A 27,420-nucleotide genomic window follows, 5' to 3' on the forward strand; every position below is an offset into this window, starting at 1 on the left:
TCAGTGTGTTTGTCACTGACCTCAATGACAATGCCCCAACGGTGCTGTACCCTCACCCCAACACCACCGCCACCTACACCGATGTGGTGGCACCAGGCACTCCTGCTGGCCACATGGTCACCAAGGTGGTGGCGGTGGATGCGGATGCAGGGTACAATGCCTGGATCTCCTATACCCTGCTGCAGGCCACTGACCCCAGCCTCTTCTCGGTCGGGCTGCACAACGGGGAGATCTTCACGGCCCGCCAGCTCCGCGAGGATGACGCTCCCGAGCACACCTTAGTCATCCTGCTGAAAGACCACGGAGAGCCTGTGCTGTCCACCAGTGCCACCATCTCCATCTCTGTGGCCGAGATGGTCAAGGAGGTGCTCACTGACCTCACTGATGTGGCACCTGCCAATGATCCCAGGAGACATGTGACTTTCTATCTCATCCTGGCTGTGATTTTGGTGTCAGCAGCCTTCTTCATCACCATGTTGTCCGTGGGCATCTTCAAGTGCTACAAGTGGAGGCAGTCAAGGGAGCTGTACAACAGCTCCAGGAGCACCATGTACAGGACACCAGGGCCCTTACACCACATTGATGCCGTGAGGGGTGGCTTCACGCCACCCAGCTTCTACCACCAGGTCTATCTCACCACAGACTCTCGCCAGAGTGATCTCCTGTGTAAAAAGCCCTTCACTTCCAGCCCCTTGGGGAGCCGCCAGGGCACCATAAGGAATGGTGAACCAGGGTTGTACCACCAGATTGTGGGCACTGCCAGCCGGCTCCCCACACCTGCTGAGGTAACGTAGCTCCTTCCTTGGTGTGTCCCCGCGCTGGGCACAGCCACGGTTCCTTTGTGCCGTACGCGTGTGGTGGCATGTTGGGGTTGGGAGGGACATCCAGTCGTGCCACGCCCCTAAAGAGTTCAGCTACAGCTGAACAGGTGTTCTTTGGGGTCAAATGAGCCATTCTGAGGGCTGATGACTTTTGCACAGTGATGAGCAGGATCAAGTGAGTCAGTTTCCTCATGTTGGCAATCATACATCTTTTGGAGGCAGTTGTGGGCACGCCTTGCGTGAGTAACCGGTGGAGGCTGAGGTCAGCTTGAAACCACTTGTTAATCCTTGGCATGAAGTTTGCTGTTAATGGTATTTCCTTCCCCGTGCAAAAGGAGAGCCAAGGGGAGCACTTGCACTGCAGGAGAACGTAATCTCTGTGCATCGTGACTTGGTGGGGGCTGGAGAGCTGGGGGTGCAGGTGGGGCTGGGAGCTGGGGATCGGCGTGTCGCCTCTCTCAGTGCAGCACGCAGAGCTGAAGGATGATGCTGGCTCCTCTGACAGCCCGTGGTCACAGAGCAGTCCCTTCCATCTGTGCCGTTCCTCATGTTTGACTCCTGAATGGTTCTGGTTTTATTTCCACAGAAGTTCTGTGCTGATGTTCACTTTGGGGGAGGGGGTGGGATTGCACACTACTTCTCTTGCTTGCAGGGTTCTGCTGAGCTGGCCTTTGGCTCTGAGCAGGGTGGTGAGTCGTCCAGTGAGATGTTGCTCAAAAACCCCATTACAAGCTCTGCATGATTGGTAATGTGCTGTCTCTGGGTGATGTCTGGTGTCCTGACTGCAGGCTGGAAGGCGTTTGCGCATGGCAGCAGCTCCTGTGCTTCTCCCCGATGAGAATTGTGCTGCTTAATTTGAAAGCTTTCAGTTACAGGAATCCTTCAGTCCTCAGAGGTGAGGCCAGGTAGTGGATCCAGTGGAGGAGGAGTGTGGATCTGGTGGATTTCCAAGGTCATTGGTGCTGGTAATTTGTCCTTCCTGGGAGGCAGTGGGTAGGAATGACTGGTTCCTCAGAGCAGAAGGAAGTGAGGTGCAGCGGAAGCTGTTCATGGGTGTGAGGCTGCGTGTGCTGCCTGCTCAGTGTGGCCAAATCACAGATGGAGGCAGAAACCTCTCAGAATTATTTTATGCCTTTTTATTTTTTCCCCTGCTTGCGTCACTGCTCAGACTCAGCAATTCTGATTTGTGGCAGGTGAGAATGGCTGCAGCAGCTGCAGGAGCAAGTGTTCCTCTGCATTGTGTGGGCTGTGCTATGCCTGGGGACAAGGATGTCCCATCCACCTAAATGTCCTGACAAGATGCCTTTGGGGGTGAGGGCAATAAATTATTTGAGAGTGAGGGTAGAAGGAGGGCAGCAAGCCTGAGCCCCAGCCATGACTCCCTCCTGCTCCCCAGTGCTGCACTGGAAAGGCACTGGCCGTGAGAAATCAGCGGGGCTGGCTCTGGGCCCTGGATTTTCAGTCTTTGTGGTGACAATGGACTGTGTCAAGCCTGCAAAGGCTTTTCACCTCCTTGCTCTGCAGGGCACAGCCAGCCCCTAAAAGGGATGCAGGGGGAAGGGTGCTGGCCCTGTCTCTAGCAGGTGGTGTGTCCTGCCATGAGGGATCCTACCCCACAGGATCTCCAGTAATCCCTGGGTTGTCTGGCTTGGTGCCTTCCCACAGAGTGAGCTCTGACCCTGTGGAATAAGGAACATCTCCTTCTCCCAGACACCCCATACCCTTCCTGCCTTGTCCCACTGTGCCCATCCCAAGCTTTGACAGGCCCAAACAGCAGCAGGATCCCTGTGTAAAGCCCTTGCTCATGGTCCTTGGTGGCTGAGCCATCTCAGGGCACTGAATGGTTTCTCCCAGGCTACGTGGGCTTTGCAGGGGCTTCTGCTGAGGCACTGCAGCAGCACCAAACCCATCTCCAGGGGTGCAGCACCCCGTATTGCCATGGAAAGCTCTGTCTGACACCCAGCTGTACTGTCTGGGATGGGGACAGGGCACATGCCAGAGCCAAGGCTACCGTGACAGCTTCCTGCTGGTGGCACCGTCAGGAGCCCTGGGGGAATGAGTATGTACAATAAGGAATTGGTCTCTGTGTGCTGGAGAATCCCTTGTCCGGTGTTTTTCTGCATTGTCTCTTTAAGGACGCCTTCCCCCCCCCCTCCTCCGGAGCCGGCGGTAGGTGGGACCCGGGCGGTGTTCTCACCATTCCTAAGGTTCCTCCCGGTGTCCCTCCCTGACTGGCAGCACGGTGGTCCCGCCTCACGGCTCTTAGAATAGGCAGGGAGGTGCTGCAGGCGGGAGGGAGGGCCCTGGACTGCCGCACCTTCACCGTCCCTGCTCTCGGCAGGATGCTGTCCCCGTCACTGTCCCCGTCACTGTCCCCCCACTGACACCCCAGGCACGGGTGCCCTCAGCCTCTCCCACCTATTCCCCAGGTCCCTCTGGTGCCGAGGTGGTGGGGACAGGCAGGATCCTAGGTAGGCACTGCTCCCTGTGTGCCACAGCACTGCAGCCCCCAGCCCCCAGGGTCTGTGTGCACCCAGGGGAGGGGCAGGGTGGCCTTCAGTGCACCAGGGACAGAGGACAGACCGGGACTCTACAAAAGCATGTCGTGACAGGATAAGAGGGAATGGTTTAAACTGACAGAAGGTTTAGATTAGATAACAGGTATAAAAATTCCTCCCTGTGAGGGTGGCAAGGCACTGGTACAGGCTGCCCAGAGAAGCTGTGGCTGCCGCATCCCTGGAGGTGTTCAAAGCTGGGCTGGATTGAACTCTGAGCAACCTGGTCTAGTGGAAAGTGTCCCTGCCCATGGCAGGAGGTCAGAATGAGATGATTCATAAGGTCCCTTCCAACCCAGCCTATTCTGTGACTCTGCACAAGGCTTCTGCAGGGATGTGAATGGAACTAAAAGTCTGCAGCTTGCCAGTATCATCTGTGACAAGGAGAGCAGGAAATTACTGTGCTCCCCCCTGGGGAGGCTAAGACCCCTGCTTCTGCCCTCAGGGGACTGACTGCAAAGCTGAACCAGGCACAGAGTATCAGTCTGTGTGTGTGTCTGCCAGGTGGGAGGCTTGGGCTTTCTTCCCAGTCAGAGATCCTGACCTGGTGTTGTGATCCTGTGGTGATCTAGTGGCCTTATTGTCTGGCTCTGTGTGTTTGCAGTGATTTGGATGCTGTGAAGACTGACCCCTTCCTTGCCCCAGGGTGAGAAAGTGGCTTGCAGTCAGGTATGCATTCGGAGCAATTGTATTTTGGCTTTGAATGGCCCACCTGCCTTTGCTTTTGCACCTTCAGCCAGCCATTCCCACGGTGGGCTGGCAGGGGTGGGAGTCCCCCTCCCAGTGCAAAGTCTCCTGGCCGGTGGTGGTACTGGTGGCAGTGATGCCTCACTCAGAGAGGCAATCATGGGGTGCAGGCAGCAGCCAAAGCAGTAGCTGAGGGGGAGAAGAGGGGTGAGAGAAGAGCCCCTGGCACCTCGGGGCTCTAACAAGCACCTTTTCATCGGGCATGAAAAGTCCTTTGGCCTGCGTTCATGACAGCTGCCCTTTGTCTGTGGGCACGATGTGAAGCCACCATTGTGGAGGGGGAGCACACAGGGAGGGCTTGTACCTTGCTTGCAGGCTGCCAGGACGTGCAGTTTCCCTGTGAACGCAAAGCGAGCTGTCGGAGCAAGTGAGTCAGGCTGGCAGAGGGGAGGCCGGGGGTGGCAGCCCCGCTGTTGCCGGCTCAGGCCCCTGCTTCCCGCACCTCCGGAGCCACTGCTGGCCGGGAGGGGATGGAGCTCTCGGCCAATTGGGTGCTGATCTGAAGCGAGGGGGGGAAATCTGCTTCTCCCCCACCCCCCCTCCCACCTCCGCGCTGGGGCTGTGATTCAGTTCCCCTCCCCCAGCCCACCCCCTCTGCTTGGAGGCTGACAGTTGGAGCCGCAGCCTGCCGGAGCCCCGGAGCTGTTTTCTAAGCCGTGCAAGAGAGAGAGACCCGGGGATTTATTCGCAGTTCCTCAGTGCCTGCCGTGTCCCGGGCCGGATGCGCACGGACATGGAGAGTGCCAGCCTCCAGCGACCCGCCTGGAAATGGCAAGTACTGAGTTTGTTTTTGCTCTGCGGCTGGGGCCGGGGCTCCGGGCAGATCCACTACTCGGTTGTTGAGGAGTCAGAGTTGGGAACCGTGGTGGGGAACGTGGCCCAGGACCTGGGCTTGAAGGTGGAGGAGCTGCCGGGTCGCAGGCTGCGCCTGGGCTCAGAGGAGAGCTTGCGCTACTTCGCCGTGCGCCTGGACAGCGGCGCGCTGGTGGTGAGCCAGCGGCTGGACCGCGAGCGTCTGTGCGGAGCAGCTGCCAGCTGCGTGCTGTCGGTGCAGGTGGTGACAGAGAACCCCCTGCAGCTCTTCCGCCTGGAAGTGGAGATCCTGGATCTGAATGACAACTCCCCGAGCTTCCCCACCGCTCACCGCACCCTGCGCATCGCCGAGTCTGCCACGGTGGCTGCGCGCTTCCCCCTGGAGAGCGCGCAGGACCCCGACGTGGGCACCAATGCTGTGAGCTCCTACCGGCTGAGCCCCAACTCCCACTTCTCCCTGGATGTCAAGCAGCAGCCGGATGGCAAACTCTTCCCTGAGCTAGTGCTGGAGCGTGCCCTGGACCGGGAAGAGCAGCCGGAGGTGCAGCTGGTGCTGACGGCTGTGGACGGGGGAAGCCCAGCGCGCTCGGGCACGGCGCAGATAACGGTCCAGGTCCTGGATGTCAATGACAACGCTCCCACCTTTGACCGTACCACGTACAAGGTGAAAGTCCCGGAGAACACACCTGTGGGGGCTGTGCTCCTCCGGGTCAATGCGTCTGACCCCGATGAGGGTCCCAATGGGGAGACACAGTACTCCTTCGGGGTTCACACCTCCGACTCGGTGCGGAGGCTCTTTGCCCTGGATCCCCGCTCCGGCGAGGTCCGGGTGAGTGGGGCCCTAGACTTTGAGGAATCCCGTTTCTATGAGATCTATGTGCGAGCCCATGACGGAGGGGTCCCGGAGATGGAGGGCAATTGTGTTCTGCAGGTACAAGTGGAGGATGCCAATGACAACCCCCCAGAGGTGCTGCTCACTTCCCTGTTGAATCCGGTGCCAGAAGACACCCCACCCGAGACTGTCGTGGGGCTCTTCAATGTACGGGACCGAGACTCGGGGGCCAACGGGGATGTGAGTTTGGAGATCTCCCCTGATGTGCCTTTTGCCATCAGGTCCCTTCAGAACCACTTCTCCCTGGTCACCCAGAAGAGCCTGGACCGAGAGTCTACCTCACAGTACGCAGTGGAGCTGATCGCCCAGGATGGTGGTTCTCCTGCCCTCACCACCACGCTCACGCTGCTCCTCAATATATCTGATGTGAATGACAACCCCCCACGCTTCTCGCAGCCCTCCTACGATGCCTTTCTCCAGGAGAACAACCCGCCTGGCTCCCTGCTGTGCACCGTCTCTGCCTCAGATCCTGACGATGGGGATAATTCCCGGCTTGTTTACTCCATAGAGAGTGGCCAAGTGCAGGATGCACCCATCTCTTCCTTTGTCCACATCAACCCTGACAATGGTAACCTCTACGCTCAGCGCACCTTTGACTTCGAGCTGCTGCAGGTTCTGCCAGTGTCTGTGGTCGTGAGGGACTCGGGGTCCCCCCCTCTCTATGCCAATGTTACCGTCTACATCTTTGTGCTAGACCAGAATGACCATCCCCCCACCATCCTGCACCCTGCCAGTGACAGCGATGTGCCAGCACCCCAGAGGGTCCCACTGTCTGCCCCACCGGGCTACCTGGTGGCCAAGGTGACAGCAGTGGATGCAGACGCTGGTCACAATGCCTGGCTCTCGTACCGACTGTTGCCACAGTCCACCGACCCCTCCTTGTTCCACGTGTCGCTGTACACCGGGGAGGTGCGGACCGCGCGTGCCTTCCAGGACAGCGACATGGCAGTGCAGCAGCTCCTTGTCCTGGTGACGGACAACGGTGACCCTCCGCTCTCCACCACTGCCACCATCACTGTGGCCCTGGAGGAGGCAGACCTGGAGGAGAGCTTCAAGCCTCAGGATTTCCTGGCTGGCGCCAAGGAGAAGCCGGACCTGACCTTCTACCTGATCATCGCTCTGGCAGCCATTAGCACGGTGGCACTGGCCACCGTCACCCTCCTGGCCGCCCGGTGCCTCCGGCGCAGGGGCCGTGCCGCCGTCTCACCCTACTGCTGCTGCTGGCTCAGCGAGTCGCCCTCCCGGGACTTCTGCAAGCACTCCAGCCCCAAGCTCCAGCTCAGCTCCGACGGCACCCTTAAGTACATGGAGGTCACGCTGCGACCCACCGACTCCCCTTCCCAGTGCTACAGCACCTGCTTCTCCCCCGGCTCCGAGCGGAGCGACTTCACCTTCCTGCGGCCCTGCCCAACCCCCGCCACCCTGCCGAGGGAAAGCGGGGCTTTCCTGCCCGCCGCCGGCACGCTGCGGGACCGCGGCCAGGTGAGCGGCGATGCCGGGGCGGGTCCGGCGCTGCCGGGCGCTCCGACGGCGCGGTCCCCGCGGGGGGCGCGGAGCGGCCGCGCCGGTTCGCGGCGCGCGGCGGCGGCGCGCGGGCCGTGATTGGCGCCGGTGTTGCTGTCCTGGGGAACGAGCGCGGCGATTGGAGCGGCGCCGCCGCGCCCGCAGCCAATGGCGGGGCGGCTGCGCGGCCGCGCTCCCCCCGCCCCGTCGAGCCGCGTCCGCCCCAAACAATGAATGGGAGCGGCGAGCGCTGAGCGCGGCCCCCGGCGCCGAGGGCATCGCTCCCCGGCCGGCCACCCGGCAAGGATGCCGAGGGCAGGGCAGGCGCGCCGGTCCCTGGGGCTGCCGCGCGTCTTCTCCTTCTGTTTGTTCTTGCACAGCTCATCTGCTCAGATCCGATACAGCATCCCGGAGGAGCTCACACGGGGTGCCTTTGTGGGCAATATCGCCAAGGACCTGGGCACCGATGTGGCTAAACTGGCGGCAGCTAATCTGCAGGTACTGTCGGATTCGGATTCCCAGTACTTCTCTGTCAATGTGAACACCGGTGTTATTATGGTCAGCGAGAGGATAGACCGGGAGCAGCTCTGCGGGCAGAACCCACGCTGCTTCCTCCACTTGAAACTTGCCATCGAGAACCCGGTGGAGTTTTACCGTATTGAGGTGGAGATCCTGGACATCAATGACAACCCCCCGCAGTTCCCCAGCGATGAGGTTTCCTTGCGCATCTACGAGCTGGCATCTCTGGGTGCCCGCTTCCCCATCCAGCCAGCCCAGGACCCCGACGTGGGCACCAACACTTTGCAGACCTATCACCTGAGTGCCAATGACAACTTCAACCTCAACGTGAAGGCCCGCACTGATGGTGGGAAGTTCCCTGAGCTGGTGCTGGAGCGGGCCCTGGACCGGGAATTCAGAGCTTTCCACTACCTGGTCCTGACTGCTGAAGATGGGGGCTCTCCCCCACAGTCCAGCAAGATACGCATCACTATTCAGGTCCTGGATGCCAATGACAACCACCCGGTCTTTGACAGACCATCATACGGAGCACGCTTGGTGGAGAACTCGCCGCTGGGCACCCTCGTGGTGAAGTTAAATGCCACGGATGTGGACGAAGGACCCAACGGAGACATCCGCTACTCCCTCAGTAGCCACAACTCAGCTGCCTTACGCCAGATCTTTGCCATCGATGAGCAAACTGGGGAGATTCGTGTCCAGGGCAACCTGGACTTTGAGGAGGCGACAGTGTATGAGATCGAAGTGGAGGCCAAGGACATGGGGTCGCCCACGATGGAGGAGCACTGCAGCGTGGTGGTGGAAATCACGGATGTCAACGACAACGCCCCTGAGGTCATTCTCACCTCCTTCTCGAGCACCCTGAGTGAAGATGCACTGCCCGGCACAGTGGTGGCCGTGATACACGTCAGAGACAGGGACTCTGGCGAGCAGGGCAAGGTCCTGTGTCACGTGTCTCCAGATCTTCCCTTCCAGCTGCGCAAGGACTACGAGCACCAGTACTCGCTGCTCACCAGCACCCGCTTGGACCGGGAGCACGTTGCCTACTACAACGTCACCGTCTCTGCCTCGGACCTGGGCAATCCCCCCCTCTCCCGCCATACCATCTTGCCAATCACCCTGATAGATGTCAATGACAACGCTCCCCAGTTTGAGCAAGCGTCCTATGAAGTGCTGGTGGCAGAAAACAATCCAGTGGGCAGCGTGCTGGTTACAGTCTCTGCTGTCGACCCCGACTCTGAGCAGAATTCCCGCCTGTCCTACTCCATCCTGCGAGCTGGTGGGACAGATCCAGGCCTGGATCCTACTCGCTACCTCTCGATACATCCCACGAATGGGCAGGTCACCGCCAAATTCCCTTTTGACTATGAGCAAACCACCTATCTCCAGTTCCACGTGGAGGTCTCTGATGGTGGCTCCCCGGCCCTGAGGAACAGAACACTGGTTCATGTTTTTGTAGTGGACCAGAACGACAACGCCCCACGGGTGCATTTCCCCAGGGCTGGGGAGGACTCTGCCACTCAGTTCCGAATTTCCCCCTCCATCGTCCCTCCTGCCCTCATCACCAAGGTGGTGGCAATAGATGCGGACTCGGGGCGCAATGCCTGGCTGTCCTACCACCTCGTGGAAGCCACAGACCTGGGGCTTTTCAGCGTGGCCCTGCGTTCCGGGGAGGTCCGGATCATGCGGGCTCTGCAGGAGACGGACGCCTCTGAGCACGAACTGCTGGTGGTGGTCCGGGATGCCGGGGAGCCCCCGCTCTCCACAGCTGTCACACTGGTGGTGCTGGTGGAGGAGAAGGGTCCGGAGGCCCTGCAGGGCTCCGAGGCTCAGGCCGCTGATGGTGGGGGCTTGCCCAGTATTACGCTTTATCTGATTGTGTCCCTGGTGCTCATCTCCACCGTCTCGCTGGTGGCACTGGCAGCGCTGGGCATTCGGTGCCTCCGGCGGGGCTCTGCACCGGCCAACCAGGGCTGCTGCGTGGAGAGCGTGAACACGCTTCAGCCTCCTCCCAGCCACATCTTTGGGCACTTGCACTATGAGCCTAAGAAAGGGGACACTGTGATGGGCGTGCAGGTGACAGCAACGGCACCCCCCGCCCCTCGTTACCGCTCCTGCTTTTCGCCGGTCTCGGATATCAGCGAGTTCATGTTTGTGAAACCCTCCGCGGATCCCACCCTGTGCAGCGAGGTGAGCTCGGGGGTGTGGTCTCCAGCCTGAACACAACCCCGGTGTTCGCGGGGCTCGGCACCGAACCGGCCGGCTTTGGGGAGGGGGTGTCCGCCGGTGCCCGGTGCCAGCAGCCGGGCGGGGCGGGGCGGAGCGGGTTCCCCCCGCTGCCGGGAGTCCCCGGCGCCCTCCCGGCGCTGCGGGGGCGGAGTGGCGGCAGCGGGGGAAGGGGAGGGCTACGCCGTGCGTATTTTGGGGAAGGCGGTGAGATGGAGAAGGGGAGGAGGAGGGAGAGAAAAAGGAGGAGGCGGAGGAGGAGGGGGCTGTGGAGAGACGTAAAACTGTCACTCGGTCCATCCCCTCCGCTCGCCGACTTTGTGTGTCTTTGCGTATCGAGAAGCGGTTCAGCCGGCCGGGCTGCGCTCGCCCCCTCCCCCGCCTCCTCCATCCCTCCCTGTCCGGCTCCGGCGGCTCCGGCGGCGGCTTCCTCCCTGCACAACCCGCTCGGACCCCCCCGGGGCGCAGGGGTTCCGGCTGCCGGGGCCGGCTGCGGGGGCGGGGAGGAGGGGGAGGCTGCGCGGAGCCGCCGCCGCTCCTCTCCGCGCTGCTCCGTTCGCACACCCGGCCCGGGATGCTCGCGGGACAGAGTTTGTCATGGCAGCTCCCGCTGCTGCTCGCAGCCCTCTCCTGCCTGCCGGCTCCCAGCTGCGCCCAGCTCCACTACTCCGTGCCCGAGGATCGCGACCCGGGTTTCTCTGTGGGCGACCTGGCCAAGGACTTGGGGGTGGAGGTGCGGAGCCTGGCCGCCCGCAACCTGCGCCTGGTGAGCGAGGGGGGGCAGCGGCACTTCCAGGTGGACCTGGCAGCAGGTGTGCTGCTCCTGGACAGCAGGCTGGACCGGGAGGCACTGTGTGGGCAGAACCCCACGTGCTCTCTGCACCTCCAGCTCGTCATGGAGAATCCCCTCCAGCTCCACCGTGTTGAGGTGGACGTCCTCGACGTGAACGACAACGCGCCCCAGTTCCCCAAGCCAGAGGTGCTGTTGGAGATCACTGAGGTAGCCAACCCTGGGACTCGGCTGCCCTTGGAAGTAGCAGAAGACCCAGATATGGGCTCCAACTCCATCTCCACCTACGAGCTCAGCCCCAGCAAGCATTTTGCCCTGAGCATCAACGTGAGAGGAGATGGTGTTAAAATGCCCGAGATCGTACTTGAAAAAGCGCTGGATAGAGAGAAAGTGCCTGTTCATCATCTAACACTGACAGCCCTGGATGGAGGGAATCCCGTGAGATCTGGCACTGCCAGGGTTACCATCCATGTCTTGGATGCAAATGACAACCCTCCTGTCTGTGACCCACCCATATCCAAGGTACTTCTGGAGGAGAATGTGCCAGTGGGCACTCTGGTCACCAAGCTGAATGTCACCGACCTGGATGAAGGTCCCAACGGGGATGTGGAATATTCTTTCAAAACCAGCAATAATGCACCTGGTAAATTCACCAAACTGTTCTCCTTAGATGCCCGTACAGGAGAGATCAGAACCAAAGCCCCTCTGGATTATGAGGAATCCAGTGCTTACGAGATTGCGGTTCGAGCCAGGGACAAGGGATCCCCAGCCATGGAAGGCCACTGTCACCTGCGAGTGGAATTAATTGATATCAACGATAACAGCCCAGAGATCGTGCTGACCTCTGTCTCCAGCCCAGTGCAGGAGGATGCAGCCCCAGGCACGGTGATCGCCCTCATTGGTGTGAAGGACAGCGATTCGGGTGACAACGGGCAGGTCCGTCTGCAGATAGCAAAAGAGCTCCCATTTAAACTGGTGTCATCTTTTAAAGAGCATTTCTCGTTGGTCACCAGTGGTCCCCTTGATCGGGAGAAGGCCAGTGGATACAACATCACAGTGAGGGCTGTGGATTCAGGGTCCCCCCAGAGGGCCACACAAAAAACATTTTACCTCCGCATTGCTGACGTGAATGATAACGCACCGAATTTCTCCAGCCCTTTTGATACAGCTCACGTTCAGGAAAACTCCCTCCCTGGAACTTCTGTCTTCTCAGTGTCAGCATCAGATCCCGATGAGGGTAGCAATGCCAAGCTGTCTTACTCCATCCTGGACAATGGGATGCAGGATGCACCTATCTCAACCTACTTCCGAATCGATCAGGACAATGGCACCATCTACACCGTGCGAGCTCTGGATTACGAGCAGGACAAGGTGTTCCAGGTGCCTGTGGAGGTGAAGGATGCTGGGTCTCCTGCTCTGAGTAGCACTGCTGTGGTCCATGTGTTTGTCCTGGACGAGAATGACAATGCTCCCAACATTGTCTACCCGTCTGTGCCCAGGGGCTCTGCCTTCCACCAAGCCATCCCGGCCTTGGCAGAGCCTGGCTATCTGGTAACTAAAATTGTAGCAGTTGATGCTGACAGTGGCCATAATGCCTGGCTGTCCTACCAGCTGCAGGAGTCTGCTGAGGCTTTGCCTTTCCAAGTGGAACGCCGCTCTGGAGAGATAAGGGTTGCACAGGCTCTCAGGGAGTCAGAAGATTCCCACAGGCTGGTGGTCGAAGTGAGGGACAATGGCACGCCGTCCCTCTCGGCCTCCGTGGTAATAGTCATTTCTCCGGAGGAAAACAGCGTGCAGGACTTCTCCAAGTCCTTGGACCTCCCCCAGCCTTCTTCTGAGGATACCAACCTAACTCTTTACCTCATCATCTCCTTGGTGTCCATCTCCCTCGTGTCCTGTGTGATGTTCGGGCTGGTGGCTGCCCGGTGTCTCAAAGCTGGCAGTGCCAGCTGGACCTTCGCGGGTTGTTGCCGAGGGACTGGCCGCAAGCCCGCCTCCCATTTCCGAGGGCAGATGAAGCCAGATGGCTTCATCAAGTACCTGGACGTGGGAGGAGCGGGCTTGACCTCCCAGGCACAGAATTACACCTCTTGTTTCTCACCCATGTCTGAGCAGAGCGATTTCCTCTTTGTAAAGCCCTTCAGCCATTCTAGCACTGCGGAGACCGTGGCTGCCTATGAGCAGGTGACCAGCACCTTAGCGAGTCCCTGCGATGGGGTAAGACATGGCTGTTTCTTACTGTCCTCTCTGCTGAGTGCAACAGTTTGTCATATCCAGGCCACTTGGCTCTTCTCTGTCCGTCCTTCCTCCTGAGACGGTGGCCTCAGGGAACACGTGTCACTGTCATCTCCTGGGAGGTGGCAGGTGAAAGTTTTGGCTCGGCTTGGTGGAGGTGGGGGAAGGGGCTGAGCAGCGTTATAGAATCAAAGATTCTGTGTTTGTAGCAGTGGAGAGTTTCCCCTTGGCCCCGCTCGTACTTGTTTCTATTTAAAGTGATTCTTAGCGTGGTCGGGAACAGGTTTTCTGGGGGTTTAACTTCTTGGTTCTGTTCAGCCCATTTTCCCTACATGGCACACGAGCTGTGGTGCGGAGGAGGTTATCTGAAAGTCTGCCTGTGTTTCTTTTGCTCAGTTTTAGAGGTGCCTTGTAGAAATTTCTCATTTCTCAAACCCCAAGTGTCATTAATTACTGACTGTGCCTCGGCCAGGGATCATTTTCCAGCCTGGTCGTGTTGAGCGAGGAGCTGAGTTCGCTATTCAGCACTAAAATACTGAAATGTCAGGAGTGACATTATTCACAAAGATCCTGGTGACCTTATGTGCCCTTGGCTTGCAGAGGCTGAGGAGCGGCAAGCTTTGAAAACTTGAGCTGTTTGTCCTCAGATGCCTAAATATAGATGTAGGTGACTGTGTTTAGCTGGAGCTTTTATAACTTTGAGATATAAAAAGTAAAGCAATTTTGTGTCACAAATGCCTGCCCTAAATTTGAAAATGGTAATTACAGCAGGAATTCAAAATATGGAAGGGCTACTCAAAATATCGGGAAGGGCTTATCTAGTGCAGTATTGTGTGCCAGCGTGTGCAAAAATGTGTATCTGGAAACTGGAGGGCAAGTCTTTCAACAGCTTCATTTGCATGCAGCATGGGGACCAGTGGGGCATCTATTTTAGGGGAGTAATTTATTCTAGTATCTTCTTTCATGAGTATCATCAAAGCTGCAGAGAAATTAGTGAGAGCACATCTACTAAATAAAAATCTAGGTCAGCTCTACTCGTCTTCACTTTTCCTTAGTAATTGCATGTACAAGCAGAATAATCCTATAAAACTGATGTTCCACTATGTATGGACTATGAACTGCTCCTTCCTAAAATAGCTGAGGGAAGCATTGTCCTTTCCAGGTAGTATGTCATCACTCTGGAGTTCATTTAGGTGATGATGATTTTCGGAAGCGTGTGTGTTTTCCCGACAGAAACAGTTGTGCTATTTAGTGCTTTCCACAAAGGCGTGATTCAAACAGGAATATACAAGCTTGCTCCATCTCCTTCCTTATTTACAAAATGTTCATTGTCTGGCTGTAAAATAACACGGGCAGGGAGTGATATGAGGGCTTATTAATGAGGTTACAAAGTGTGCTGCTGTGTCTGAAGGTTATTGTGTCTCCTAAACAAATAATGCTTTTTCCTCTTGCTGTCGGAAGTTTATTCTTTTTTCTGTGGACAGAAAAATATTGTAGTGCTCCAAGGCCACCACAGCTAGGAAAAGTCATTCAAATACCATGCATAAAAACAAGATCTCAGGCAGGCCTTTTTAAGGACAGAAGAAGAGAGGTTAGGAAGGTCTGTTACCATTTTACCTTAGAGTATTAAGAGCATCTTTCTCAGTATCAATTAACTCTGCCACCCCCTCACACCCCCTTCCTCCTCCAAGCTCATTACTGTGGTACCACTGCTCCTGCTGAATTCATGCCCTTATCAGTTTATTTCATGCTTCATTTCTTTCACAGCCTGGCTTCCTGAGCTGCTTTGGAAGATTATTCTCAGAACAGTTTTTGTCATGCTTTTTGGTATTCATGCTGCTTCAGAAATAGTCAAGAAAGGGGGAGGGGGAGCTTTCTCTTTGTTCTAATTGATTTGCTTCACTTGGACAGAACATGCTGATATTCCAGACTGAAATAATCCAGGATCAGTTCACTTTCATTTCCAAAGGCAAGAATGGAGGTATTAAAACTCTTCTTTTTCTTTGCAGCAAGCTCAGCCTAACACAGACTGGCGCTTCTCTCAGACCCAGAGACCTGGAACAAGTGGGTAAGTGGCTCTTCCTTCATTTATCTGTGGGATGAAGGTTTCTTTTCTTGGTGTGCCACTTTCAGTGCTGGGAAGTCCATGAGCGGCAGCTCTGAGAGAGGGTGTCCCTGTCATTGCTGGAGTCAGAAATAGGGCTGCTCCTGTGTCAGCTGTGTTTGGTGGGGCTGTGACAGCTGCTGTGGGCAGTGGTGTGTCTGGGTTTGGTGTCTGCTCCTCAGGAACTGGAAAGAACTCCAGGTGAAGTGGGGAGATGGTTGAAGGACTGGACACAATGGGTTTCACAGAGAAAGGGCTCTTTGCTAAAGCAGATTCTGAGCATGTAAATTCCTTCCTGAGTCAAAAATCTTAGTGCCTCTCCCTTCATGGAGGCCACTGGAAATCACTCCCTGTCCCAGCCATGGAGCCTTGAGCTCTGTGCTGCTGAGGTGCTCACAGAGCCACAGGATGGGTCAGGAGGGGGGAACCACAGAGCTTCACCTGCTCCACCTCTCTGCTCAGCAGGGTCATCCCAGGGCTCACAGCACAGGATTGTGTCCAGACACTTCTGGAATATCCCCAGTGAGGGAAGATTCCAGCACCTCTCTGTGAGGTGTGTGTGAGGGCAGAAGAGAGGCCCCAGCAGCAGAGCAGAGAGCTCCCAGGGGTGTACCCTGCTCCTGACCAGGGCTCTCTTGCCTCTGACCCACCCAGATCTGCTTGTCTTGGTGTAGTGAGAGATCACTGACAACAAAATGTTCTTTGCCTCTCCCATCTTCTCTCCTGGTTCATGAGCAGGGATCCCCTTCAGAGGGTGAACTCCCTTGAAAGAGAGAGCTTTAACTGAATTCCACCTTTCTCTGTGAATACCCAACCAGAGGTTACTGTGTATGAGCAGACTGGCTCCAGGATAATTTATATGTGAAAAGATTTTATCTTTTGGGGCATAGCTGAGGGTTATACTCTCTGAATAATCAGGAGTAAATCTGGGTGGTGTGCTTGCTCCTCTGGCTGGCTCAGGCACTGTATCTCTGTGCTTGGTCACTCCTGGTGGCCACTTGGGCAGCTCCTGTGGAGTTTCAAATGCTGGCATGGGAGTAGTGGGTGCTGGATTTTGGTGTCAGAGCTTGCAGTTAAACATCTGCAGCAGCTGCTTGTGCCTGGCTCTTTCCCTGGCTCAATAATTTATCTTATCAGAAAATTAAGAGATTGCTATAGCCAACTTGTTGAAGTGATTAAACTTTGCTATTCCAGCTGATAAAGCTGAAATGGAGTGAGGGTTTGATGTAATTAGATTAAGTGTTCCTAGCAGAAGCTGGCCTTGGACTTTAAAGCAAAGCTGTAGCTGGAATGGCTTTCTCAGGGGTCTGTTGAGCTCCCCATCACTGACAACATTTTAATCAAGGAAAATCTTTCTTAGCATTTCCGCTCTAGTTGAAATGACAATTAACAAAGCCCTGTTAATGCAGAAGTGCACCACAGCTGCTGTAATTGTTTTGCTGTGAGGAGGCAGCAAATGAGCCCCATCAGAGCAGGCTCTGCTGCTCCCTCTTCCAGCATCATGCTGGGGCTCTTCAGGGCACAGAGCTGATGCAGTCCAGACCCCCTCAGCTCAGTGACAGGGACTTTCCTCAGGTCATGGGACAGTGACACTCAGCCCAGCTCCCAGCCCCTGCCTGGATCTCTTCACAAGCTCCATCCCCTTCCCAGGGCCTGAAGACAGCAGCAGCAGCTGTGGTGTGGGAAGAGAGAGGGCAAGAGGAAAGGCAGCCTCAGAGTGTGTGTGGGGAGCTGAAGGAGTGGGACATGTTGGTTCTGCTGCATGAGCCACCATGTCACTGCTGAGGATCTGTGACCTGGGTGCCCAGGACAGCCCCTGAACAGCTGCTCTTCAATCACAGAATGGTTTGGGTTGGAAGGGACCTTCAAGCTCATCTTTTTCCACCCCCTGCCATGGGTAGGGACACCTTCCTCTGGACCAGGTTGCTCTGAGCCCCATGTTGTGACAGGGGGTCCCACAGCATGGGCTGAACCCTGGCTTTGGAAAGAGATTTTGCTGAAGCACAGGCTGCTGCTGAAATAACTGGAAAAACTCAGTGGATTTTAATTCCTGCTGGTTTTCCCCACTTGCCTGTGTCCAAAAACTGCTCTTGCAGATTCTTCCCCCCCCCATTTCTTTCATCCTGTTTTAGGTTAAATGAAGGGGGATGTTTTTCATCCAAACCTGTGTGACACTATGAAAGGATGGAAATAGAAAGTGCTCTCATATGTTCAGTGCCCAGCCCTGACATCTCCCTGGTGATCAAACAGGCAGCTCCTGGAAAGCAGCCCACTCCCCATTGTGCTGTTCCCGTGCTCTTCCCAGAGTTTTGATACCTGGTGTGTGAATTCCCCAGGCACTGCTTGGTAGTACAGGCATTAAAGAGGGGGCAAGTGCAGCTGCCTGAGCCTGGCTTGCTGTTCTCTCTCTGCTGTTAAACCCTGTACAAATGTGTCTCCTGCTGACAGGTGAAGCTCTGTAGCACCATGAGCTCTCTGAAGTGCAGGGCTCTGCCTGGTGCTGGGGGAGCACAGCTCGACTTTCAGCTGAAAATCAAAAAAAAAGGGATGTGCTCTTAACTATTTGACCCAAATTAAACGACAATAAAGACACAGCAGCTTAGGGCAGGGGTTTGGATGAGTCCTGGGGGGAGCCTGGCACTGACCCTAGCCAGAAACAAGCTCAAACCCATGTTGGGATTTCTGCCTTGCTGTCTCCATGGGAGCTGGGGGAGAAACAATCCTGTCTCTTGTCCACATAGCCCTGCCCATCACAGCAAATCCCACATGTCTCTGGGCACCTAGAACCAGGCAGAGCAGGGGAAGCTCAATGAGGCAGGGACCAGCTCTTGATCTCCTACATCAGCTGCTGCTCCAGGACAACAAAGGGAATCTGCTCTTTGTTCTGAAGAGAGCTCTGGTGCACATGCTCAGGAGAGAGGAGCTCAGACAATATGCTCTGAAAATGTGGTAGCGAGGCAGACCTGAGCACAACAGAATTAATCTTGTTTGGGAGAAATAGGAGGATAGGATGATTAATTAAATGATGTTTGTGGTTTGTTTTTCTTAAAAAAAACCACACCCATGCTGTCGCTGGGCAAAGGGGAATGAATCCAGACTGATTCCGAGCAGCAGATGCCATTCCTGGGTAAATCAGATCAGTGGCTCTAGCAGAGATTACAGTGATGAATTGGCCAAAGTGCAGTAAATGAATGGTCCAGCAGCATCTCAGGATATCCCTGTGGGATCATCACTGTGGGGTTTCCCTGTGGGAGGAGGCTGCTGGGACTGGGGCTGGTACAAAGGACCCATCTTGTTGTTTTGGTTTGTATTTTCATTGTTGTGCCCTGCATGTTCATGGTGCTGCCTGACCCTGGCTGCTCTTTGTTTTGGGGTCTGTGTGATGATTTGTTCAGGAAAACACCGGGCTGGAGGCAGGATTTCCTTCCTGGAGGATGGGGAGGGCTCTGTGTTGCTCACAGGTGGACATGAGAGGGTGAGACAGGTCTGGGAGGCATCCTGTGGCAGGGCTGAGGACAGTTCTGGGCTGTGTGGGCAGGCTGGGAGGAGATGGCAGGCAGGAGACACCCCAGAGACAGTGGCAGGGGACTCACAGGGAGGTGGGAAGCAGTGTGAGAATCCATGGCAACTCCAGGGGAGGGAGGAGCAGAGCGTGTAGAGGAGATGCAGCGTTGCCATTTCACAGCCCCCTTCCATGTGTTTTCTCCAATCCTAAATCCCCCTTTGTTAAAGCTTCCCAAAGCTGTTGCTAGCCAGGCTTCCCCTCCCCGGCTGAGCACAGCCAATGGTGATGTTCACTTGGCTCCACTTGTTTATCAAGCAGCATCACAGCTGCCCTGCCTGGCCCCAGCCATCATCCCCCCCCACAAACCAGGGGCCTGGGGCTCACAGGGGAGACACTGCAGCAAGAGACAGCCAGGAAGGAAAAGAGGGATTTATTTTTTTTTTTCCATTCTTTGTTTTGTTTTCATGCAAGAACTTCAAGAGCTGGGCTTGCAGGACTATCAACAGGCTGCCTGTGTGTGCTGGGGCTGGGGAGAGGAATAAAGAATAGTCCTCTAAGCTCTCTGGGGTGTTCTTGAGGCTCAAAGCATGCAGGTATTGCCAAGGTGGGGGGGGCTTGTGGTGTGTTTTTGGGGTGCATGACAGTGTACCAGGGCACTGACCCCACGTTTGTGTCTGGGGGGACATCCCAGAGCAGCTGGGGCCAGAGAGGAACCACGGACATTCCTGGGCTCCCCCAGCAGAAGGACAAGTGGCCACAGCTGCAGGCTTTGCCCACATCCTTCCTAAAAATAAATAAAGGCAGGCCCAGGAGCCCCAGGGGTGTCTGGGGGTGTTGTAAACACGGAGGAATTTACTCTGGGAGTTTGGTGCTGTAGTGGATCCAACAGCAGGTGCTACAAGCACAGGGCACCAGTGGGGCTGTGCAGATAAACACTGCTGGATTTGCCTTCTGCTCCTTGATGGAAAAGGTGGCAATGGGCACATGCCAGGCAGGGCTGCTGGACAGGCTGCAGCTTCTCACTGACAGCAGCAGAGCAAAGTGCCCCTGTGGGAAGTTTAGGAAATAATTACAGTCCTCACATTGCCATGCCAAACACACCCCAGGGTTAAGCCAGAAGTGGTATTTGCTTTGCCAGGTGAGGTTCCACACATTCTGCAATTCACCCATTCACATTCTGGGTGAATTATAAAGTTGTAACAGTCTCTGGGCTAAAATTCCTGCTTTTTCTGACTGGGTTGGATTTGTTTGCCTGTTCAGTGGTGAGCAGTGATTCCTCCAAAACTCCTGCAGCCTGTGGAGTGTGGACCTGCTCTCAGCTGCCTCCCCAAGGCCTGGGGAAGGTGTGAGTGGAGCCCTGCAGCCTGAAAAATCACAGCAGCCTCTGGAATTCCATTTGAGCACATTGCTTTGAAGGAACAGCCCTAACCTAAGTGACAGAGCTCTCCTAAGAGTGAGAGCTGCTGTGTTCAGTGTGGGCTCTGAGTGCAGGGGGAGTTGTGCCAGTGGAGGAGCTCTGCTCTGAAGGAGATTTCCCCCTACCAAATCCTTGGGGCTGAACAGCTCAAATCACCAACTTGTGCCATGTCCTGGGGAGCCTGGGAGAGAAGTTGTCTTTTTGGGGAGTATTTGGGGTGGGTGGTTGTGTCCAGTGATGAAGCCCACACTGGTCCCCAGCCTCTTGTGTGGCTTTTGCTCAGCAAACACCTTGGAGAGAACCACAGAAGCCCAGGAAGGGCCAGACTGTTCCATCTGCCAGGTTTGACCTGGTGGGCTGTGGAACTGGAAAGATTGAAGACAACTGAGAGCCTCCTGCTTGGAGGGGCTGGAGCGTGTCCAGGGAAGGGAACGGAGCTGGGAAGGGGCTGGAGCCCCAGGAGAGGCTGAGGGAGCTGGGAAGGGGCTCAGCCTGGAGAAAAGGAGGCTCAGGGGGGACCTTGTGGCTCTGCACAGCTCCTGCCAGGAGGGGACAGCCGGGGGGGTTGGGCTGTGCTCCAGGGAACAGGGACAGGAGGAGGAAAAGGCCTCAATTTGCACCGGGGCAGGTTAGGATTGGATACTGGGAAAAAGTCTTCTCTAAAGGGGTGGTCAGGAGTAGGAACCAGGGCAGTGGTGGAGTGTCTGTCCCTGAGGGGATTTGAAAGTTGTGCAGATGTGGCACCTGGGGCCTGGGTTAGTGTGGAGTTGTCAGTGCTGAGTTCATGGCTGGAGCTGATGATCTCAGAGGACTTTTCCATCCCAGCAGTTCTGTGAGTTAATTACTGGGGTTTCCTTTCAACCCTACAGACAAAGCCCTGCTTTTAAAGGACTGTGAGGCTGCCCGGAGCCTGGCTTTGCTCTGGGCACGGGCTGCAGCCTTGGGGTGCAATTTTGGAGTGGGTTTGGGTTGCAGGGCAGGCAGGAGCTGTTTTGATGCTGGGAGCAGGACTTTTCTCTGGATAACTCCTCTCCCCCCACCTCTTCCTGCAGAACTGATCTGATTTTGGGATTGGAAGCTGAAGGTTTTTGTAGAGATGTGTCCTGTCCCACCCCACCTCCCCTTCCAGAGTCAGGAGGCCACAGAGCTGTCCTCTCTGCCACCTGTGACCACTCCTGCTTGCAGGGGCCACTCTATTGGCTGCTAACAGCCCAAATCTCAGCAGATTCAGTATTTGGGCTTCTTTCTACATCACACAGCCCCTTCAAACTGAGTATTTCCTTCCCTTATGGAGCATTCTGGGCCAATAATCCCTTTATCTGCATTTGTCACGGCCCTTGAAGTCTGAACCCTCCAGATCCTGCCAAGTGGGACAAAAGTCTTTTGTAGAGAAAAGGAAATATCTGGGTGATGGGATGTGTTTCTCACTGTGGAGAGACCCCAGAATATCAGGGGTTTCATGTATAGAAAAGCTATTTTAGGTGATTTAACAGGTGCTATGTGTATTAGTTTAATTTTTCTCCCTCCATGTGTTTCCTGCACAGCTGAGCTCGTGCCATGGCCGGCTGCAGAGATGGCTCTGAAAAACAGGCACAACAACCTTTCCAAAGAATTTCCCAAAATATCCATCCTGGCATGTCTGGGACATGGATGGTGGCAGGATGGCCTGGGGGAAAAAATTACTGCTCTGAGCTCTGTCTCCTTCAGGAGGGTTACAAGAGTTCCAGGGAGAGGGAACGCTGCCCTGGCCCCATTTTAGGAACATTTTTGGCTTTTGTTCTGCCTTCATCCAGCAGAGCAGCATCCCAGCAGCTCCACAGGCTGGGAGTGAAGGCTCCCCTGTTTTGGGGGGCTGGAAACGCTCCCCCACGCGCCGTTCCTCGCTAACATTTTCAATCTTTGCATCTTTGCAAAGTCACGATCCTGAAGCTGAGCTTCACCCAGGCTCCCTCAGGCCTCGGAGCTGCCGGGAATGAGCCCAGGGGCCGAGGGGGAAGGGCCGGCAGCGTCCCCTGCCAGGGACGGGGAATGGTGGCACTTCTGGAGCTGATCCCGGCTTTTGGGGCTGGGGAGGGTGGGGGCTGCGGGATGCGGGCGTGGGGAGTAGGACAGAGAGATGCTCGCCCTGCGCTGTGTCCCCAGGCTCGGGGAGGGTCCCCAGGGATGGGGCTGTGTCCCCACGCTCAGGGCTGTGTCCCCAGGCTCGGGGCAGTGTCCCCAAATTCGGGGCAGTGTCCCCAGGCTCGGGGCAGTGTCCCCAGGCTCGGGGAGGGTCCCCAGGGATGGGGCTGTGTCCCCACGCTCAGGGCTGTGTCCCCAGGCTCGGGGCAGTGTCCCCAAACTCGGGGCAGTGTCCCCAGGCTCGGGGCAGTGTCCCCAGGCTCGGGCAGTGTCCCCAGGCACAGGCAGTGTCCCCAGGCTCAGGGCTGTGTCCCCACGGACAGAGCTGTGTCCCCAGGCTCGGGGCAGTGTCCCCAGGCTCGGGGCAGTGTCCCCAAACTCGGGGCAGTGTCCCCAGGCTCGGGGCAGTGTCCCCAGGCTCAGGGCAGTGTCCCCAGGCTCAGGGCTGTGTCCCCACGGACAGAGCTGTGTCCCCAGGCTCTGGGCTGTGTCCCCAGGCTCGGGGCAGTGTCCCCAGGCTCGGGGAGTGTCCCCAGGCTCGGGGCAGTGTCCCCACACGCCTGGAGCACAGCGGAGGCTCAGCCCCGGCTCTGCTCCCTGTCACTTGTCACTTTGCCAGCCGGGGAATGTTCAGGCTGAGATTTTCCTGCCGCTGCTGCCTCCGGCTGGAGCCGCGTGTGGGAGGCAGAGGGGGATGGGGAGGAAGCTGGGAGAGAGGAAAGAGAAGCACAGGGGATGGGGAGGAAGCTGGGAGAGAGGAAAGAGAAGCACAGGGGGATGGGGAGGAAGCTGGGAGAGAGGAAAGAGAAGCACAGGGGGATGGGGAAGAAGCTGGGAGAGAGGAAGAGAAGGACAGGGGGATGGGGAGGAAGCTGGGAGAGAGGAAGAGAAGGGCAGGGGGATGGGGAGGAAGCTGGGAGAGAGGAAGAGAAGGGCAGGGGGATGGGGAGGAAGCTGGGAGAAGGAGAAGGGCAGGGGGATGGGGAGGAAGCTGGGAGAAGGAGAAGGACAGGGGGATGGGGAGGAAGCTGGGAGAAGGAGAAGGGCAGGGGGATGGAGCAGGGGAACAGCCCGCAGCGAGCAGGGGCTGCTCGGGAATGGGGCTGCAGGAACGGGCTTGGGGATAGCCCTGGCTCCGGGAGCTGGCTGGGGAGGGCAGGGCTGGGTGCTGCCCCAGGGGAAGGGGGAGCAGCAGCCGGGGCTGGCGTGTAAATGGGAATGAAAGGAGAAGAGGCCGGCAGGAGAATAAATCCCAGTCACAACGCCTTGCCTGGGGACAGCCAGGAGCACGGGCTGGGAGAGGTCCTGGCTGGGACAGGGCACGGCCACAGGAGCCAGAAAGCCCCAAAAAGAGAGGAGAGAGCATGCTGAGGGTGTCCCGGGAAAATCCCCAGCCCAGCACTGCCCACAGCCCTGCCAGACACCTCGCCGTGCCCTGGGGCACTGAGCTGCCCTCTCCATCCCCTGGGGCTCTGACAGCACTGCTCTGGCACGAATAAACTCTCCCGGTTTGTTGTGGCGCTGCTGTGACTCGTGTTTCCAGCTGCAGAGCAAAGAAAACAAATTTTCAGGAATCCATCGGGCGATTGTGCAAATAAATGTTTGCGAGGCCTTTGGCTGCCATAGTGATGAGCTCCATGGCAACCCCGCAAGGAAATGAATAATTCTGTGCTCGAAGTGGAATAATTTTGTGCTGGAAGTGGAAGATAAAAAAGGACCTGATGAGCAAAGCACCCAAGTGCCCCCCTGGTGTGGGTGCTTGCGGAAGCTCTCGGTAGTGGGGCAGTGCTGGGATGCAGATGGATGCAGTGGGGCTGTGGCAGGGCTGCCAGGAAAGCCTTTTGTCTGGTTATTCCCTGATTTCCACGTAGCCAGGTTTATTGAAGGCAGCTCCAGGCGGTGCAGAGGCTGTGCCTGCCTCTCCTGACACAGCACCTGGCCTGTGCTCCGTGCCCACCACACCCTGAGCCCCTGCAGATGCTGCACCCCGGGCTTGTCTCAAATGTGGCTTTGATTCCTTCTCTCAGCTCTAGCTAGGCTGGAAGCATTCCTGAAAATGAAAGCCAGCTCTTTTCTGAGCTTTGAAGTGTGGAGTAGAACTGAACAGAGAGGGAAAAAAAAAAAAATCTATCCTATGGGGGATGGGTTTTTAGAAAAACACCCTATTGAATCAACAGTATTTGTATTAAAACCAGCCAGTCCTTGGAGTATTTCCACAGGAACCAGCCCTCCCATTCCGGGCAGGCTCCCTGCAGCAGCATCCCAAGCTGTGGAGGGGTGGGTGGCCGTGCCAGGGGGGTTCAGGGGTGTGCCCACCCCGGGCAGGGCAGCAGGGCAGGGAGGGCTGCTCATTGTTGAGTCAGTGATTCTCAGCTGTGACTCACAGCCCCATCCTATAGCCCTGGAAGGCAGCCAGGTCTGGCCATCAGCTGTGTGCATTCTCCTCTGTGAGAAGTTATTTTTGGATGTTTTTAGATTACAGCCCTTGGGTTTTTTTTCTGTGCCTCTGAATTCTGGATGATTGCACTGCAAGTAATTGAGACACTTGAATTTCCTGCTTAGAGAAGTGAGTTCAATGCCCTTTTTATTTTTTTAAAAATTTTTTTGAAATTTCTTTTGCAATGCTAAGGCATTTCTAAAATAGCTTTTCTTTATGGCGTCATGAGGAGCAGGCACACAGCTTTGGGGCTCTTTGTGCAAAATTTGGGGACACTGGCTGCAGTAAGGGTGAAAAAAAGGACATGGGGGTGCCAGGTTGAGCACGAATCACCAGTGCACCCTTGCTGTGGTGGAGAGTGACTGCTTTTACTGGTCAGGTTGCAGCCAGCAGGACAAGAAGTTGCCCTCAATTCCCCTGTGGCACCCAGATATCCACAGCTGGAGCACTGGGCCATATGAGAGCCACCAAAATGCTCTGAGCACTGGAGGCCAGGGCAGGGTGGGAGAGGCTGGGGGAGCTCCTTCTGCTTGGAAGGTGGCACTGAGGAGCACTGCAGCACCCTTAAGGACCCTTCCAGCCCAAACCATTGTAGGATTCTATGGTTTGTGCCCCTCTTGCAGTCTGATTTTGATCCCACAGGGAATTAAGGGGAGGTTGGGCTTTGGTGTTCCCCAAAGTGGAGGGGCTGGTGAGGCTCATGCCAGCAGTTCACGTGCTCATCCCTCACTGAGAGCAGGAAGGAAAAGGGTCTGAAGTGCTGCCCATGCTGAGCTGGCTGGTGATGCACAGCCCTCCTTCCTGGGACACACAGCTCTAGACCAGGAGCTCAGAACAGCCTGAGCAAGATCCACCCTCGGCAGGGTTGGGCTGTGCCACTCAGACCCCTCCCAGGCTGCAGGGACTGCCCAGACCCCTGAGCCCTCCCTTTCCAAGCCATTCCTGGCCAGGTCTGGTGCCCAGGGGTGCCAGCTCTGCTGTCTGTGCCCTGATGCAGCCCAGGGGGTCAGGAGTCCTGGTGCAGGTGAATCTCCTGAGCACGGGGTGAGCCTTTCCTTCCTGCATTCCCTCTGCTGTGGGACACAGAGGCTGTGACAGGAGACAGGAGGAACATCTGTACAGGGGAACCTGAAGGAGTTGCCTGAAGGAGGGGTGGAAGAGGAGGGGAGAGTCTTTTGGGAGGGGGAAAATGTGATGCTGGCACTGCCACATCAAAGAGAGAGTTGAACCTGAGCCTCTGATTTCACAGCAGAGTTCAAACCACTGGAATACTTTAAAAAAAACCCCTAAATGTATTTGATATTTATTGTGCTTTCTCTCCCCCATCTCTGGGTACCACCATCATGTCAGGGCAGCTCCCAGAGGCAGGATCAGCGCTGGGAGGCTCAGGGATGTTTCTGAGCAGCTTTCCTGAAGCCCTGAAAAACGTGGGAACCTCGTCTTCCAGCTGGGGGTGGGGCAGGAGCTGCTGGGGTGAACGGGTGCCTGAACGGGCTGTGGTTTGCAGTGGAGTTCAGGTTCCTAAGTCCTTTATTGGATCTAGCCCGGGGCTCTATTCCCAGCCCTGTTTGTGACATTACCAGGTCACTGCAGCCCCAGGGCTGTCCCCACCTTGTCCTGGCATGGGGGGGCAGTGGAGTCTCGGCACGGAGGAATCCATCTGGGAGGGGAACACGCCTCACTTCTGGTTTTTGAAGCCGTGCCACCACCCCCGGCGTGCAGGAGGGCTGGAAATCGTGCCCGGGATGCCCCGGGATGGGCAGGGATTTCAGGATGCTGCCCACAGGGTCCTGCCGGGGCAGCCTCTGCTCCATCAGTGCTTCTTTGCATCCCCCAAAGATTACCTGGTGTGGGAGCAGCGCCCTGTGCCCGGCTGGGGATGGCTCAGGCACGGCATACAGAAGGGGAGGGACGGTCCTGTGGTCCTGCCTCGGGTCCTGCACATCTTGGACGAGTTGCTTCAGATCACATTTTGTGCAGAGCGCCTGGGAGTGTCTGCACAGCATCCTTACAGACAGATACTGTGTTTCAAAGGCAGTTTGAACTTATATTCAGAACTCCAGAATGGGTTGGGTTGGAAAGGACCTCACAGCCCATCTCGTTCCACCCCCTGCCGTGGGCAGGGCACCTCCCACTGTCCCAGGTTGCTCCAAGCCCCATCCAGCCTGGCCTTGGGCACTGCCAGGGATGCAGGGGCAGCCCCAGCTGCCTTGGGCACCCTGTGCATGGGGCAGGATTTCACAGGGATGCTGAGAGCTCACTTGCATTCAAGGCTTCTCTCCCTGCAGGGCTTTAGTGCAGCTACAAGGTCACTGTGGCAGGTACAGCCTTCAAGAACAGCACCTGTGGGTCCATCCCGATTCCAAAATGCCCACACTGAGCCTGTTCCGTGGGTGAGGGCACAGGTGGAGGGGGCCCTCAGGCAGGGGGATGCTCAGCAGGGCGTGAGGAGCCCGTCTGGTGCCCAGCACGTGGCCCTGAGCTGGCATGGGCAGCGTGCAGGGTGCAGAGTGCTCGGGCACGGGGCTGCCAGAGGGACACCCCAGAGCTGGGCTGGGCAGGAATTCAGGGGCTGGGCAGGGATCTGGTGGCTGAACAGGATGCTGAGATCTCAGCAGGGCTTCAGGATCTGAGCAGAGTGTTGGGGTCTGAGCAGTGTTGGGGTCTGAGCAGGGCATTGGGGTCTGAGCAGGGTTTTGGGGTCTGAGCAGGGTTTTGGGGCTGGGCAGTGTTGGGAT

General features: G+C 56.8%; 2 protein-coding genes across 2 annotated transcripts in view; both read left to right on the top strand.

The window, feature by feature from the left end:
- The window catches only part of LOC132334464 (protocadherin gamma-A5-like), a 78,220-nt gene that overhangs the window by 41,621 nt on the left and 9,179 nt on the right, over nt 1-27,420 (top strand). The window contains exon 4 of the mRNA XM_059860537.1: nt 15,108-15,166. Coding sequence (XP_059716520.1) covers nt 15,108-15,166 — 59 coding nt within the window. The remainder of the gene's footprint in view (nt 1-15,107; nt 15,167-27,420) is intronic.
- On the top strand, nt 4,727-7,430 carry LOC132334431 (protocadherin gamma-C5-like). The gene has a single exon (XM_059860503.1). The coding sequence runs from the start codon at nt 4,845-4,847 to the stop codon at nt 7,428-7,430; it is 2,586 nt and encodes an 861-aa protein (XP_059716486.1). The 5' UTR covers nt 4,727-4,844.

Source organism: Haemorhous mexicanus, chromosome 15, assembly GCF_027477595.1.
Source record: "Haemorhous mexicanus isolate bHaeMex1 chromosome 15, bHaeMex1.pri, whole genome shotgun sequence".
Lineage (NCBI taxonomy): Eukaryota > Metazoa > Chordata > Aves > Passeriformes > Fringillidae > Haemorhous > Haemorhous mexicanus.